The 15,679-nt window shown below is 37.8% G+C and overlaps 1 protein-coding gene across 1 annotated transcript in view; it reads left to right on the forward strand.

Moving 5' to 3' along the window:
- The window catches only part of LOC126183866 (WASH complex subunit 1-like), a 70,881-nt gene extending 56,693 nt beyond the window's left edge, over positions 1-14,188 (forward strand). Inside the window, exon 9 of the mRNA XM_049926158.1 lies at positions 13,215-14,188. Coding sequence (XP_049782115.1) covers positions 13,215-13,349 — 135 coding nt within the window. The 3' untranslated portion in view covers positions 13,350-14,188. The remainder of the gene's footprint in view (positions 1-13,214) is intronic.
- Positions 14,189-15,679: the final 1,491 nt, after the last annotated feature.

A 15,679-nucleotide genomic window follows, 5' to 3' on the forward strand; every position in this document is an offset into this window, starting at 1 on the left:
CCGGAATCATCAAAGGTGACAACACAGTGACTTGGTGGGAGGCTTGTCCGCCAAGGATATCTTGCAGGACACCAGGGGCTGTTTACCATGCTAACCTAATTGAGACACCTGCAATTATCAGAAAGGATGCCGCTTGCTGCCGCCATGAGCTCATGCGGTTTTGCAATTTGGGCAACTTTAGTTAAAGAAGGATCAGACATAGCCATGTCCAAGTCTGAACCTTGTGATCAGGAGCTAAATGGTTAATCGTGTCCGAAATTAGGGAGTCGGATAAGAGGTAGCACATTTGGGGCACTCAAAATGACACGTGGCTGAGAGGCCCTGAAAATCAGCAATCCAGGCTGCATACAATTGCCGAGCTTCTTGCAGTCTTGGTTAAACTGCCACCGTGCCGCCACCACATACATGGGTTTGATGACTGAAATACTGCTTGAGCAACTGACAAAACTTGTCAAAGGTGAGTTTCTCGGTCGACAACTCCGTATGAACCTGCACTGCTGGACAACAACAAGGCAGTCAACTGGATTGTTGATACTCCTTACCTGGCAGCGCAGCAACAACTGGTGCAGGTGATTCTCCCACCTTTCAGTAGACTCATTGAAACCAGCAAACAGCTTTGGGGACAGAGAAACTGCCCAGTGGGAACCTGGCCCCCTGCTGGTAAAGGCAGGGGTTGTGGTTGATCAGCATCTGCATCTGCTCCTGTTGCTGCTGCCACCGCCACTGCTGCTGTTGCTGCTCCTTGTTCTTCTGTAGGCATGACTGTTTTGCAAGCATTGCAGAAATGCCAAACACATTGTAGTCCAAAATTAACACTATGAAAATGGGAGGGGGGGGGAGGAGGGAGGGAGAATAAAAGAGTCACATGAGTAAGGATGTCCCTCATCACCACTTTAGTGTTTGCACGAGTGTAACAATACTGCTAGTCTACACTGTTAGCAAGTTTACTCACTGGCTGACAGTGACTCGATAGCAACCGGGAAACAGAACCCAATGAGGGAAAAGAGGAAAGAAACCATGGGAGTCAATCTATTAGAAGCCATGTATAGACATGCATGGCAATAACTTTGCATATTACTGGCTAACCACTAAGCACAGGACACCATCGCTTAGCATGAAGTACAAGCTGAGGTCTATGGTAGTTGAGCTCAGCATGAGCACTGGCACGCTCCGCTTACTGCCGCCCACAAGTAAACACTTGCATCAGGGTGTCTGATACGCGACACAAGGGGCCTGCATAATAGGTTTCTGTACTACTCTGCTGCTCTACTCATGCCAGCTCATCTGCCTCCATCACAATGTCTGCTGCTGGGGATATTAAACCACATTTTTTATGATGGCTGGTTATTTATTTTTTGAACTGAAGACATTTCTGCCTAATGTCTGTGAAACATAGAAAACAAAAAGAAACCCTTTGTCTTCAAAATGTTGCTTATCCTATTTGAAATTTTACCTATAAAAGGTAAACTGCACTATTTCCTTTTCAGTCTCTCTACATTGTTCACTAGGTGCAGTAGGGAATTTTTCACTTCTTCATTTTTTTAATTGAGAATTTTGCCAATAATGTTGGATTCAAAATTATTATTTTTATTGTGTTAGGTTCTTGTCCATAGTCTTCTTGGGACATGGTGGTTGAAAGGATACAGTAAATCATGTGGCGGAATGCTGCATGTTGTATGTTGAAAGGAAGCTGGCACGAATGTGTCAGTAAAGGAGTCTTTCTAGTAAATATTAAATTTATGGCTGCTATTTTCTGTTTTTAAGTTGATGTCTAGGAAATTAACAGTGGAATCCTGTAGCTACATACTGATGCTTATGTAGTATGCCACTGATTCACCTTTTCCAAGAACTTCTGGAGATGCCTAGTGGAACATTTCCACACATAGATGACATTCATATGTTTATCCATAGTTTTTGTATATGCTGCTTAATGGATTTTAAAAAAATACATATGTAACTGCATCAAAATTGTTAACAGAAATAATTTTTTTAGTTTAAGTCAATTATCAATAGATTAAGAATTTGACATGTTTATCTTTGTTTTATTCCCATTTTTGGGATCAGTTGTGTACTAGAAAATGGGCATATAACTTGAAACCTAGGTCGTTCAGTAATAATAAAATTTGTGAAACAACATTAAAAAAGTGTTTCATTTAGTTAATATACTATACAAGGTTTCACCAAGAATCCAAAGTTGAATTGATGTAATAAAAATAAAATTTACATAACATAATAAGGAAACCATTTCTAATTGGAATGGTTGTAAATAATAATAATAATAATAATAATAATAATAATAATAATAATAATTGGGATTGGGAAGTGCCTGGATAACATCAGGGTCTTCAAAAAACACAGGAGTTCGCAGAAAAATTAATGCAGCACTGGAAGACAGAACTATTTGTCAGAAATGAAAGTTGCGAACTAGACAGTTTTCAGTGGGCTCGTTGGCTCTACTGCTGTTTATCATCGCCTTGATCCCACTGTCAACTGTCTTACAGAAAAGAAACCTGGGCTGTCAAACAGTAAGAAATTCTCAGAAATTATCCCATGTATTGTACATGGAAGACCTGAAGGTCTGTAGAAAATATGAAACTGAAATCCAGTGGTGACAAATACAATTAGAATCTTCAGCAGTGACATTAGCAGGGAACTCACCTTAGATAAGTGCACCACACTGACATTACTTCTTCTTCTTCTTCTTCTTCTTCTGCTTTTACGGCCTCATTGGACCACTTCAGTCAATCATTTCTGGTCCTCTTCTTTGGTATTTTCCCCTTCCGAGTGGCCCAGTATCTCTTCATTCGTTCCGATGCTTTTCGTCGTCCCTCATCTGTAAATACCCTTTTCATTGTATGTCGTTTGTCAATTTTTGGTTTAAATCTTATTTCTGTGTCCCTCAACTTCTTTAAATTTGGCGTTTTGTTCTGCAAATCATCCAGAGTTATTTCCAGTTCTTCCATATCCTCTCTTATTTCCTTAAGCCATCCTCCTTGTTGTTTCAAATTCCAGAGTTTCTCAATAATTTTCCTTGATAATCTGGTTTCTGGTGTCCTCAGAATGTGACCACAAAAAGAGATCCTTTTCTTTCGTATGGTATCGGTGATGGGCTCCAGTTCTCTGTATACCACTTCATTTGGAACTATCCGCCATTGCCCAGCTTTTTGATATTTCTTATTTATGCATGTTCTTGCAATTCTTCTCTCTACTTTTAAAATCTTGTCAATTCTGTTTTTCTGGGTGACTTTAAAAAGAGTTTCACTTCCGTATGTAACCTCTGGTTGAACCACCGTCTTGTAATGTTTTAATTTTGTTTTAATTGATAGACATTTTTTATTGTACGTAGACCATGTTAGTTTTTGAGCTTTTATCATTTTATTACTGACATTACATTAGGGCAAAATCTCAGAAAGTGAAGACATCAAAATACCAAATAGACAAACTGTGAAGAGGCATCAGCCAGAAGCCTACAAATACCTAGGCATTTTGAAGTTGTGCATCATTAAGTAGGTGCATGTAAAACATCTGATCAGAAAAGAGTACACTAAAAGGGTCAGAAAAATTTTGAAAAGCAAACTGAATAGCAGCAGTACCATCAAGGCAGTTTATACCAGTGCCATACCTATCATCAGATACACTGTAGGCATCGTGTGTTGGATACAAAATGAGCTGGATAATCTGACAGTGTAACATTCCAGTTCTTAATAATCTCGTGAGGATAAAATTATTTATATCTTTTTTTCAATTTTTATATATTGTTTGCTTAAATTTCTGCAAAAATCCTGTGGCAATTAACATGGCTATTATTAGTACATAATTTATGCTTCTCTAGTATAAGCTGTTGTCGAGAATTGTTTTTTTCCATATCTGATTAATAAAAAATGCCCAGGTTCTATCTTTGGAATATGTTGATTTCTAACATGCAAGTCATGGTTGGTAATTTTTTAAATGAAAAGTTGAATTCTGTGAAAAATGCATTGTGTGCTCATTTTATTTAAATTCATCTGATCTGCATTGTAACAAAATCTTGCTTTCCATTTTGAAGCATCAAATTCAGAAACCAGCTGTCAAAGCTAACATAGGCAGTAGGTTGACATTCTCTGATGAACACTCTCCAAACAACCAACAGATAGTGAAAGCAGACAGTGTTCATGGCAAAGGCACTTTGACTGTCAAAATGTAATCAGTAAATTGTCAAATTATTCGTATCACCCAGATTTAGTGCCCTCCAGAGAACATCTCATGGTCAGATTATTCTACAAACAGAAAGCTGGCTGAAATCTGAGGCAGAAAGCCCTGAGATATTTATCGACTCAAAGAATATATATCTAAAAGACAGATTAGATGCCATAGTAGTGGGTATGTTTGTTGGAGTTGACAAAAATATTCTCTCTACTGAGGTTGAATCAAAGTATGTCAGTGAAGTTATCTGGTAGCGTGTAACAGGTCTAGATGAAATCAAGTTAATTGTTGGATGATTTTAATGGGCCCCAATACCGCTCTGACGATTTTGGAATCGTTGACAGAGAGTCTACCGTCAGTAGTGCATAAATACCCAGATAATGCAATATTATTGTTCGTGTCATGTAAGAAGGCGGCCCAATTTTCAGCAGTTCTGCACATCCCCCTCCAGTAGCCACTGGCAGCCAATAATATTCATTCTCTTTCCGAGTGGCTAGCGGAGAGTTACAGCCAGAGAATGAGAATCTCACTTTTACATGTTGCACTGTTGCCGTACTACATGACAACTGAATTATTCATTCAACTGTAATTTTGTTTTTTGTTTCCTTTTTTTCCCTTGCAGCAATATAGCTGTGTATGTGTATCTGTAAATGTTTAAGTGCAATTAAAAAGAAAGCCAGGTGACGGCAATAAATGTGAAGTGCTTCACAAGCAGGCGAAGGGGATTATTTACCACATTTATAACTTTTCAAATGTGAATTTGAAAGTAGGTCTCCTACTGTCAATATTTGAAAACTTAAGAACAGCAAGAGAACTGTAAACGAAAGTGTCAAAGCTGTAGCAACCGTAGAAAAAGTTGGTTTCATATCGCCTGAAAAGCATCAAAATCACAAGGAACCTGTAACATAAATGGATAGTTTTAAAAACGATGTTTTAAAGCACTCCATGTGAATGATGAATGCTCGACACCACAAAAATGTGTTACAGTTAAGCAGGCTTCAGTGGTAAGCACTTTGTCAATGTAAAGAATATTAAAAGACATTGGTTCCAGATATGTTGAGAAGAGAGTTTTTAGTTTAAAGAGATGGCATAGGTGCAGCACGAACTATATCCTATATAGTTTTTAGTTCAAAGAGATGGCATAGGTGCAACACGAACCATATCCTATATAAAGATTAACGATACAGGAGGAGGAGATGGTTCAAGAGTGTATTACCTTGATGAAACATGGGTCAGTTAGAATCATTCCAGGAAGATCTGCTGGGAAATGAGTGATGGTACTGACTGTTTTAAAGTTCTCATAGGAATAAGTTCTCGGATAATTATTCTGCATGCTGACTCTTGTTCTGCTTTTGTTTCTGAAGATAATCTTGTATTTACATGTAAGAAAAACAATGACTACCATTCAGAAATGAACACTGTCAATTTTGTGAGGCGATTCACAATTCTTGTCACACCTTGCTACCTTGCTTTGAAGTTGGTCATTGCCAGTTACAATTCAACTGTTACAGAGAAAACACCAAGTACAAACACTAGAAAATCAGATATTTTCCACGGCTTGAAGATAAAAATATTAAGCACAATGTAATCCAGACTCATACCAATCTCCTGCAGCTCATTAATTTATACAAATCATGTGACAGAATATAAAAACTTCAATTCTTTACACGTGAATGGGGGTCACACAGTTTTGCATTTACCCACATGTCACTGTCAACATAGTCCCATAGAATTAATATGGACAAAGGGTTTTAAGGCTATATGGGAAAAATAAACCAAACATTCACGATAACATATACTGAATTGCTTGTGCATGAGGCAACAGACAACATACCAACTGTAGTGTGGGCACAGTCTGTGCGCCATGCTTAAAAGCTTCAGAAAGAAGAAACTTGACAGTGATGATGGATATAAGCCTTGAACCTATCGTCGTAAGTTTACAATCAGATTGTCCGGAAATCCTCAAATAGAAGTGACGATGGTGTTACGATGTAGACTTTGGAACAAAGTAATAATATTTCTTAGTTTTAAAGATTTGTGGTTTAAAAAATGTGTTTGTCAACATATCAGTTGCATACATAATAATAAGAACTTCCTAGCCTTTTTGATTAGGACTTCTTATATTTTTAATTATGCAGACTATAATGTCCAACATATTGGCCAAGGAGGAGTTAAGTTTCTCCCACCATGTTGTATGCTCTAATAGCAAACGAGAATGCAATTGGATAAATTCATCAGAAGTCCGATATTTCCACAAGTAAACCTCTGTCATTTTCGAGTTACAAACTGGATAAGGCTCTAAAATGACAGTAACTGTTACTTGTCGAGATATCGGTGGTTTTCGATGTTATCAGTCAGCATTCTCTTGTGTTATTCGCAGCTGTTGGTTAATTGTTTGCTTGTTCAATGGATCATAAATACGGTCTGTCACTGTAATATCGAACGCGTTTGTTTACACTCATAATGCCCATTAACAACGAAAAATATGACAACTTGCTGACCATTTTTATGATAGTATTTTACATTAGTTTTTCTACCGCTAATTCTTTTTTACATGCAGTGATTACACGTAACTATAGTTAAACACATCCACACACACACCTACACATTTTTAAAAGTTCTATTGAGAAGAAGCAGTTGTCAATTAAAAAAAAAAAAAAAAAGATTTTGGTTTGTTCATGAAGATAATTTTGTTGTGTATTAAATTTTTACTTGCAATGCAGTTAAAATTGCAATAAATGATAATTATTGCAAGCAGTTTCAATGACCTTGTCAATAGACAATTGTCATTTTGAGAGAAATTCTACTTCACATCTTCACAAAGCTGTGTCAGCTGTTCTCGCCTCCTGACGTCACGCAGATTAAATCTGTGGAACAGTGGACGCAACGTCGTCAAAAGATTAATTAATATTTCTCTCATGACAATTGATGGAAATTGGTTTTAATATTCCCTTCATAGAGTTGAACATGTAATATATACAATGTATATACATTACACAATGTACCGTAGGCAAACGAGCCTGACTGTTGTCCGCAGCAGCACAGTTCGACAACGTGAGCTTGTTTGCCCACTTTCTGCTGCCACATATGCACAGTTCTTATCTCCCCCCCCCCCACACCCACACCCACACCCACACACACACACACACACACACACACACACACACACACACACACACACACACACACACTTCCTTCCCACTCCTCCTCTATGCGCAGAAGGGCCATCCTAGGTGGTGATGCGGGCTTTAGTTGGTGGTGACTTTAGCCTACCGAGTATAGACTGGGACGTCTATGGGATTATTGCAGGGGATACAGATAGAGAAGTCTTGCAAAGTTATTTTGAACACAGTTTTCCGAAAGCTATCATGAGCAGCCAGTTCAACAGCCCACATGCAATGTAAATACTTCAGACTTATGTAGCTACAAACAGACCTGACCTAATTGGTGTCAGTATAGGTAAAGGGACTAGTGACCATGATGTCATCATAGTGACATTGGTTACTAAAGGTAATACATCAATCAAGAAGGCTAGGAGAGTATTTCTGCTAGAAAGGTAGACAGACTGTTGTTAGCATATCAATTAAGCAGTGAATTGACATCATTTAATTCCAGTACAATGTACGTACAGGAATTATGGGCAAAGTTTAAATAGATCATAAATCATACACTGGAGAAGTATGTGCTGAGTAAGTGGATTAAGAACGGAAAAGATCCACTGTGGTTTAACAACAAAATTCGAAAAATGCTGAGGGAGCAAATGCTGTTTCACTCTCAATTCAAAGGAAAACCCGCAAATGATGACAGGCAGACGTTGATAGAAGTCTGCAAGTCTGTAAAAAGATCAATGCGTGAAGCTTATGACTACCACCATTGTACCTTAGCAGTAAATCTTGCCGGGAACCCGAGAAAATTCTGGTCCTATGAAAAATTGCTAAGTGGGAGTAAGGTTTTCGTCCAGTCATTTGATGACTAGTCTGGTGTGGCAGTAAATTTTAAATTTTTTCATTTAAGAAATCATACAAACAGTCTGCATTTGACCATCACACAGACTCCTATATGGAGAATAACTGTCACTGGTATAGAGAAATAACTGTAACTTGAAAGCAAATGAGTCATCAGGTCCTGGTGGAATCCCAATTCGGTTTTACAAAGAGTACTCTACAGCACTGGTCCTTTACTTAGCTTGCGTTTATTGTGCATCTATCACCCAGTGCAGTGTCCCAAGTAACAGGGAAAAAGTGCAGGTGACTAACATATATAATAAGGGCAAAAGAACAGACCTGCAAAATTGTAGACCAATACCTTTACATAGGTTTGCTGCAGAATCGTTTAACATATTCTCAGTTCTAATATATTAAATTTCCTTGAGAGGGAAAAGCTACTGTCCACAAGGTTTTAGAAAGGATTGCTTGCACGAAACTGTTTGCCCTTTTCTCACGCAAGATCTGGCGAACCATGGATGAAGGGCAACAGGCGGATTCCATAGTCTTAGATTTTTGTAAAGCATTTGATATAGTGCCACACTGCTGACGGTTAATGAAGGTATAAGCATAAAGAATGGGTTCCCAGGTATGTGAGTGGCTCAAAGACTTTTTAAGTAGCAGAACCCAGTATATTGCCCTTGATGGCAAGTGTTCACTGGAGACAAGGGTATTGTCGGGAATGACCCAGAGAAATGTTGTAGGACTGTTGTTATTTTCTGTATACATAAATGATCTGGCAGACAGGGTAAGCAGTAGTCTGTGGCTGTTTTACTGATGATGCCGAGGTTTATGGGAAAATGTAAGTTAATGCAGATGAGTAGGGGGGACAAAAACCATAATGTTAGAGTGCAGCATTGGTAATATGCTGCTCGACACATTCATGTCGATTAAATATCTAGGCATAATGTTGCAAAGCAATATGAAATGGAATGAGCCTGTAGGGATTGTAGTAGGGAAGGCAAGGTGTTGACTTTGGTTTATCGGGAGAATCTTAGGAAAGTGTGATTCATTTGTAAAGGAGACCACATATTGGACATAAGTGCGATCCATTGTTGAATACTGTTAGTGTTTGGAATCTACACCAGGTTGGATTGAAGGAAGACATCTAAGCAATTCAGAGGCAGGCTGCCAGACTTGTTACCGGTAGATTCGAACATCACGCAAATGTTACAAAGATGCTTTGGGAGCTCAAACAGGAATTGCTGGAGGGAAGACAATGTTCTTTTCGCAGAGTGCTGTTGAGAAAATTTAGAGAACCTGTATTCGAGGCTGACTGCAGAATGATTCTATTGCCGCCAGTGGACATTTCCCTTAAGGCACATGAAGATAAGATTAGAGAGATTACAGCTCGTATGGAGGCATACAGTCTGTCTTTCTTCCCTTGCTCTGTTTGTAAATGGAACAGGAAAGGTAATGACTGATAGTTGTACAGCGTACCATCTGCCACACATCATACAGTGGCTTGCAGAGTATGTATGTAGGTGTAGAAAACCTTACTACATATGAACTGCTACTATCGTAATACCACTGCCATCCTGCTGCTGCTGCTCTTCCTCCTCCTCCTCCTCCTCCTGCTGCTGCTCTTTCTTCGTACTACTACTACCACCACCACCACCACCACCACCACTACTACTAATACTACGAAGTTGAAGCCTTGGCAACATAAACTGCCCGACAAGACAGTGAAGCATCCAGAAGATATGGTTGAAAGTCAGTGTAGCTTCATACACATACACACTCACAGCGGCTGTGTAAATGATTAGTCGCAATTCTCTGTGACAGGTAGAACAGCCACTATAGTGGATTAGTGTTGTCCATGTTTAGTGCTGTTACCAGGCCTGGGAGGGTATTGAGGGGCAAGGACTGTGTCATATTTTACGTAATCACTGTGAAGGACACAGAGATGTTGTGCACTTATGGGTGGCAGCTACTAACACCCAACAGACATTGAAAAGTACCTTATTATGGGTCTCCATTTGGCTGGCTGGTCAAATCGTGCAATATCCAGATTTTTGGAGCGTTTGGTTGTGACAGTGGCTCAATCTTGAACTGCATGGGAATGCAAGGGCAGGCATAGGAATGCGAGGGCAGGCATACTCGTCGTCAATGTTCCGGTCGACCAAGTCTGACCACCACAATGGGGGTCACCATATTGTGCACCAAGTACATCATAACCCTATTGCATCTGCACTTGCCTTCTGAGAACAAATAATTAACTCTCTGAAATATTCTCTCTCATCTTGCACCACTGTTCAGAGATTAGTAGTAGTTTGAAAAAGGAATTACTGACCCATGCATAGGCTACCATTAACATCACTATACAAATGGCGGCATTTGGGTTGGTGTCGTGAGGTGGGAAGTATGGACTGCAGATGAATCGCACTACCCTGGACAATCATTATCATTTAGTATGGCAGCAGCTGGGGAGAAGTCCCATTCTTCCAATGTTTTGGAGGTGCACAACAATGTTACTCCTGGCATAATGGTGTGGGGATCCATCAGGTATGACTCAGGTCACGGCTGGTAGTGATTCAAGAAAGTCTGACGGCAAAGCAGTGCATAACGCCGCAGACATTCTGCATCCTCACGTGTTACCTCTCATGCGAGAGTAACTTACTTGGTGCCACTTCTCAACAGCGCAGGACTCATTACACACGGAATGTGTCTCGGTGAACTGTCTGTGTGGTGATGAGGTATTCCTATGCAAGATCCCTACATCTGTCCCCACCAGAAAATGTCAGAGACCAGCTCAGATGTCAACTTCGTGCCAAAGCCAGTTTATCAAGGACCAGTTACACTGTTTTTGTGAGGCAGTGTATTGTAACAATGTCAACAGCCTTAAGCATTATTATAATTTACGTTATATGTTAATTACAGTGAAAAAAGGTTAATATGCACAAAGACATTTTTTTAAACAACAAATCTTTTGCAAAATGTAGAGACTGAGTGTCAAATTCCACATTATGAATACCTTTAACAATGAATATTATAATATGCAAATTGGTGCTTAATTGTTTTAATTACAACCATTTACAAAGGGTAAATGCTGATTCCAATTTCAGTAATTAGTCATGACATTACACAGTGTTTTTCTAGAGTTTTCTATTCATTAACTTTATAAAAGTGAACCAATTTCTTCTGGAGTAGGAATTATTGTTTTAACAAAATGACAATGTGCATAAAGTGAAAGTCCAAACTCAATACTGTGAATGAAATAGTATAACTTCAAACAATGGAAAATCCAGGATGGAATGTAACAATATTGTAGTATAACTTATTTGCACGACATTGTTACTCCAAATAGTGTTAGACAGAGAATAATAACTGTCAAAGAGCTAAACATAGATGTAAGTATAAGATAACAAAATAAAAGATACAATGTCTTGAGTAATAAACTAAATATTGTGTATCATGATGATTTTTAAATCGCATTTTCCCCCTGAAAATTCATGCCAATGCACCAAAGATAGCCAAGAACTGCTTCTGAATGAAGTCAATGACAGAAAACTTGTTAAAAAAAATCAAATCAATATTTGAAAACTGAAACAGTACTAGACTGACAGCTTGCACAATAAAGTATTGTGTGGGTAGCATTTGGAGAAGATCAAAGGCAAAACAGATAATGAAAAGACATGTTACTGGCAGACCAACAGAACCCTAAAGAAGGAAACTGAAGTACCAGTTTTTGCTATTCAAGAACAAGCCATCAGAAGTCATCCTATCAAAGCCAGAATTGAGAAATAAGCAGAAGACCAAACGTGCAGCCTCTCCAAAGAGGCTGAGGAAATGACCACAGCTTGAGCTGTTGCAAAAAACTGCTCAGACTGATTACAAGCAGGACAACTATGCTACGGCACAAATGATCCACTGGAAATTCTGCCAAAATTACCATCTGCCAATGGCAAAGAACTGATGGAACAATAAGCCAGAAACAGTTGTCAATAACAAACATGCAAAACTACTGTGGGACTTGAGACAGACAGACAGACAGAATGCTGGAACACAGTATGCCATTGATCAAAATTGTGGAGAAAAAGAAAGGCTGGGTTATTGACATTCCCATCCGAGGTGAATGAAGAATCGACGAGAAACAACTGGAAAACTTAGCAGATACAAGGACGTGAAAAATCAAACTACAGTAGAATTATGCTCATATAAACTTGTGAAAGTGGTTCCAATGGTTTTTGGCACACTGGGAACAGTGCCACAAATCTTGATTCTTGAAAAGTATCTGCATTGATAAAATTGCCGCTTTATTGAGATATGCATGAATTGTCCACAGATGCATCGTGTGTTGCTAGGTGCTTGGGAAGTGTCTCACTAGTGATGAAATACAAAGTCCAGTGTAATGATCCTAGTTGCTGTGTTTACGGTTAAGAAATATAGCCAAAGGTCAAACAAATTAAAACAAGAAATAATGTGAAAAATGAAGTGATGCGCCACAATGGAAAAAAGTTTGGAAATTAATACTTCTAACCAAACTGCATTGTGTAGTCAGATAATGTATATGCTCACGGTGCCAAGCATATCTACAGAACAACTATAGAATTCACAGAGATGACTGCATGAAAGTTTGTGTCATATAGTATGCTACAGTGTCTAGTCATTGATATTTTACCAGCTGAAAATCATTGGCATAAAAATGAATAGTAGAAGAGAAAGTGGTTTTATCAAAACAGAATATAAATACAGGATTACCTCTATCCTAGCCAATTCCACACTGTCATAAATGAAAAAACTTAGCCTGATTTCAGCTGATGTTTTTGAGAATTTTTTGACAGTTCACTCAGTAATACTGTTGAAACCTTCTTCCAGTAAGGTGGTTTGAAGTTATCAGTGTTTTCATTTCTTGAATGTTATCTTAGCATAGTGCCTTAGAATCAATGCAACTTTCTTTCCTCTTCTATTAAGTTTCCAAAAAAAAAAAAAAAAAATTAAAAAAATTAAAGGTCATTTATGTAAACTGTTTGAAGAAGAAGCAATGAGGAGTTCTTGTTGTTGTCATTGTCTTATGAATTTAATCTTGAATGTATGTTTTTTGTTTAGGGAATATCTGGAGCAAAAACAGATTCCCCTGCTGCAGGTGTGATGAGTAGGGTTTCTGCAATGATCCCACCTCCAGAAGCAATACCTGATGCGGCATCAGGAAGCGCAGATTACAATGATGATGACTGGGACTAACTGAAATTTGCATGTAAAAAGCTATAAATCTGTAAATGCTATTTATTACCTAAATTTGATTAAGTTAAATTTACATTTTGAAGATTTATGGAGATATTTAGCAAAATTGTGAAAAATTTATATTTATTGAGTTTTAAATTATTTGTTTCATGTAATCATCGGAAGGTTATAGAGTCAAAATATTTACAGTATTTTTTTATATATAGATCATGTTAATTTATGATATGTGCATTGTAATATATCAATTGTTATACAAATTAAGGAAAATTATGTTTTTTTGGTTAAAATACCAAGTTGAATTTATACATGATCCAGTTTAATGATGGTGTTGTTAGTCTAAGGAGTGAAGATGGGTGGTGATCAGTGTTAATTTGAAATGTTCTTTATATGTGAAATTTTTTTAACTGTTTTCAATGTGACAATGAACAAAACTTATGTATTGGAATTTGGGTTGTTTGATGTATGTGCTTATACAAGCAGTGATGTCCTAGTTGTGAAGGAGAATGGCTTGTTCAGTTTCTGTTAGCTATTGGACTACTTTCCTTAATTTGAAAGTCAAGCAAGGTTCATGGAACCTATTTTTGAAATAAAGCTAACTCTGCTGCTGCTGCTGCTGCTCTTAGGAGCTCTGAAAATGAAAATAATCACCTTGCTAAGTGTCTAAGAGAGATAGCTTGGGGAGTAGACGGAGCATAAATCTCCCAGGCATTAGTCAGATATATACTACTGATCTGATTTGTATTGTCCATCGAGAACATCATACACAAAACTGTTGAATTTTGGGCACTATGATGGAATTTTCAATCTCAATAAACTTCACCAACAGCTGTATACTTTAAGATATTTTATTTTATTCTGAAAGCAACCAGTTTCAGCAATTCATTTTGCTATCTTCAGGCCCTATCCACTTTTATCCAAATAAACGAATGTATCGAATAGCTCCATAAAACAATGGGTATCGTGAATTCAGATCGTTTTACAAATGCTTATACGAAGATGTTACATCATCTTTTTATGGCACTATACGATAAGTTCGCTTATATGGATAAAAGTATATGGGGCCTGGGGCCCTATTCTATATTGTTCATACCGATTGGTGCAGTAGATTAGTCTCGGTAGTGGCGTCATTTTCAGTTTTTTATTCGAATTTCCTATTCAGTAAGCTTCTGAGAGTTGTTACCTAATGGTCCTCCCGCCGATTTTTTGACACAACTGTACCGAGAGGTTAAGATTTTGGTATGGCGCTGTTGTTCGGTTGTGTGGTTTATTTACACCTATAATTTGTTATTTTAAACATATTCAGCAGCATTAGTATTGGATTTAGTGATTGTGTTACTAAAGAATCACCACAGCATGAGTCTGGTTGGAAAGTGAGTTGAGAAGACTATTTCCTTTGTTAGAAATATGGTTAGATTACATTGTTACTGTGAATGATTACAGTGTCAAAAAAAAAAAGTTTTCGGTCAATATCCACTCAAAATACCTGTTACTTTTATGCAATTAGGAGTTTAAAGATCATTAAATATCAAGACATCGGATCTGCTTACATATAATACATGAGTGTTAGCTGAAATTACAAGTGACTTTGCGTACTCTTTTCTGCAAATGGTTTACTTATTAACTTTCAAAACACGTTTAAAACTTTTAAGTAACAATGCAAAGGAATTTTGTGAAGTGTGATAGAGGAAACCTTCCAAAATTTTCTGCATTTGCAGCTTATGCCCACATCATTCTGCAATGAAGTCAACCTGAATTTCTCTTGAATGGAATTACATAAAATGAAGCGCCGACAGTATGCGAGTCATAGTAGCAAAGTTGGTAAGACGTGAACTGCCGTGGCACAGGGCGTAGGTTCGTATACTAATGCATGTGAAAATTTTTTTTGCTGTACATGTTTGCAACACCTTCTCAGACTTCATTAATCATCAAAGTTAAGCATTTTTCTGAAATATTCATTGCAATTTACGCGTATGAGCATGCTTTCTCTTTAGCTAGTATCCCCCATTTCGTGACTTACAAACGTTTAAGAAATGAAAGATAAAATTACTGTGTGTGAAACGACTGACAGTGACATTTATACTACTACTTGTCACAAATAATTCACCTTTTTTTCCCCATAATACGTAGCGATTTTCGAGAATGTGGCCAGACAGGAATCTAAGAGCACAAAGTAAATTACTGTGAATGAAACTAGCAGTAATCGTCTTTATACTCTAGATTGTGACAAGTATTTATCTGCGATCGAATCCTTAACAACAGTAGACAGAGATGAAAGTTCCCGCCACAGTATTTTCAGACTATACCACCATATAAAAAACATTTTGATTCAT

This window comes from Schistocerca cancellata, chromosome 4 (assembly GCF_023864275.1).
Source record: "Schistocerca cancellata isolate TAMUIC-IGC-003103 chromosome 4, iqSchCanc2.1, whole genome shotgun sequence".
NCBI classification, from domain to species: Eukaryota; Metazoa; Arthropoda; class Insecta; order Orthoptera; family Acrididae; genus Schistocerca; species Schistocerca cancellata.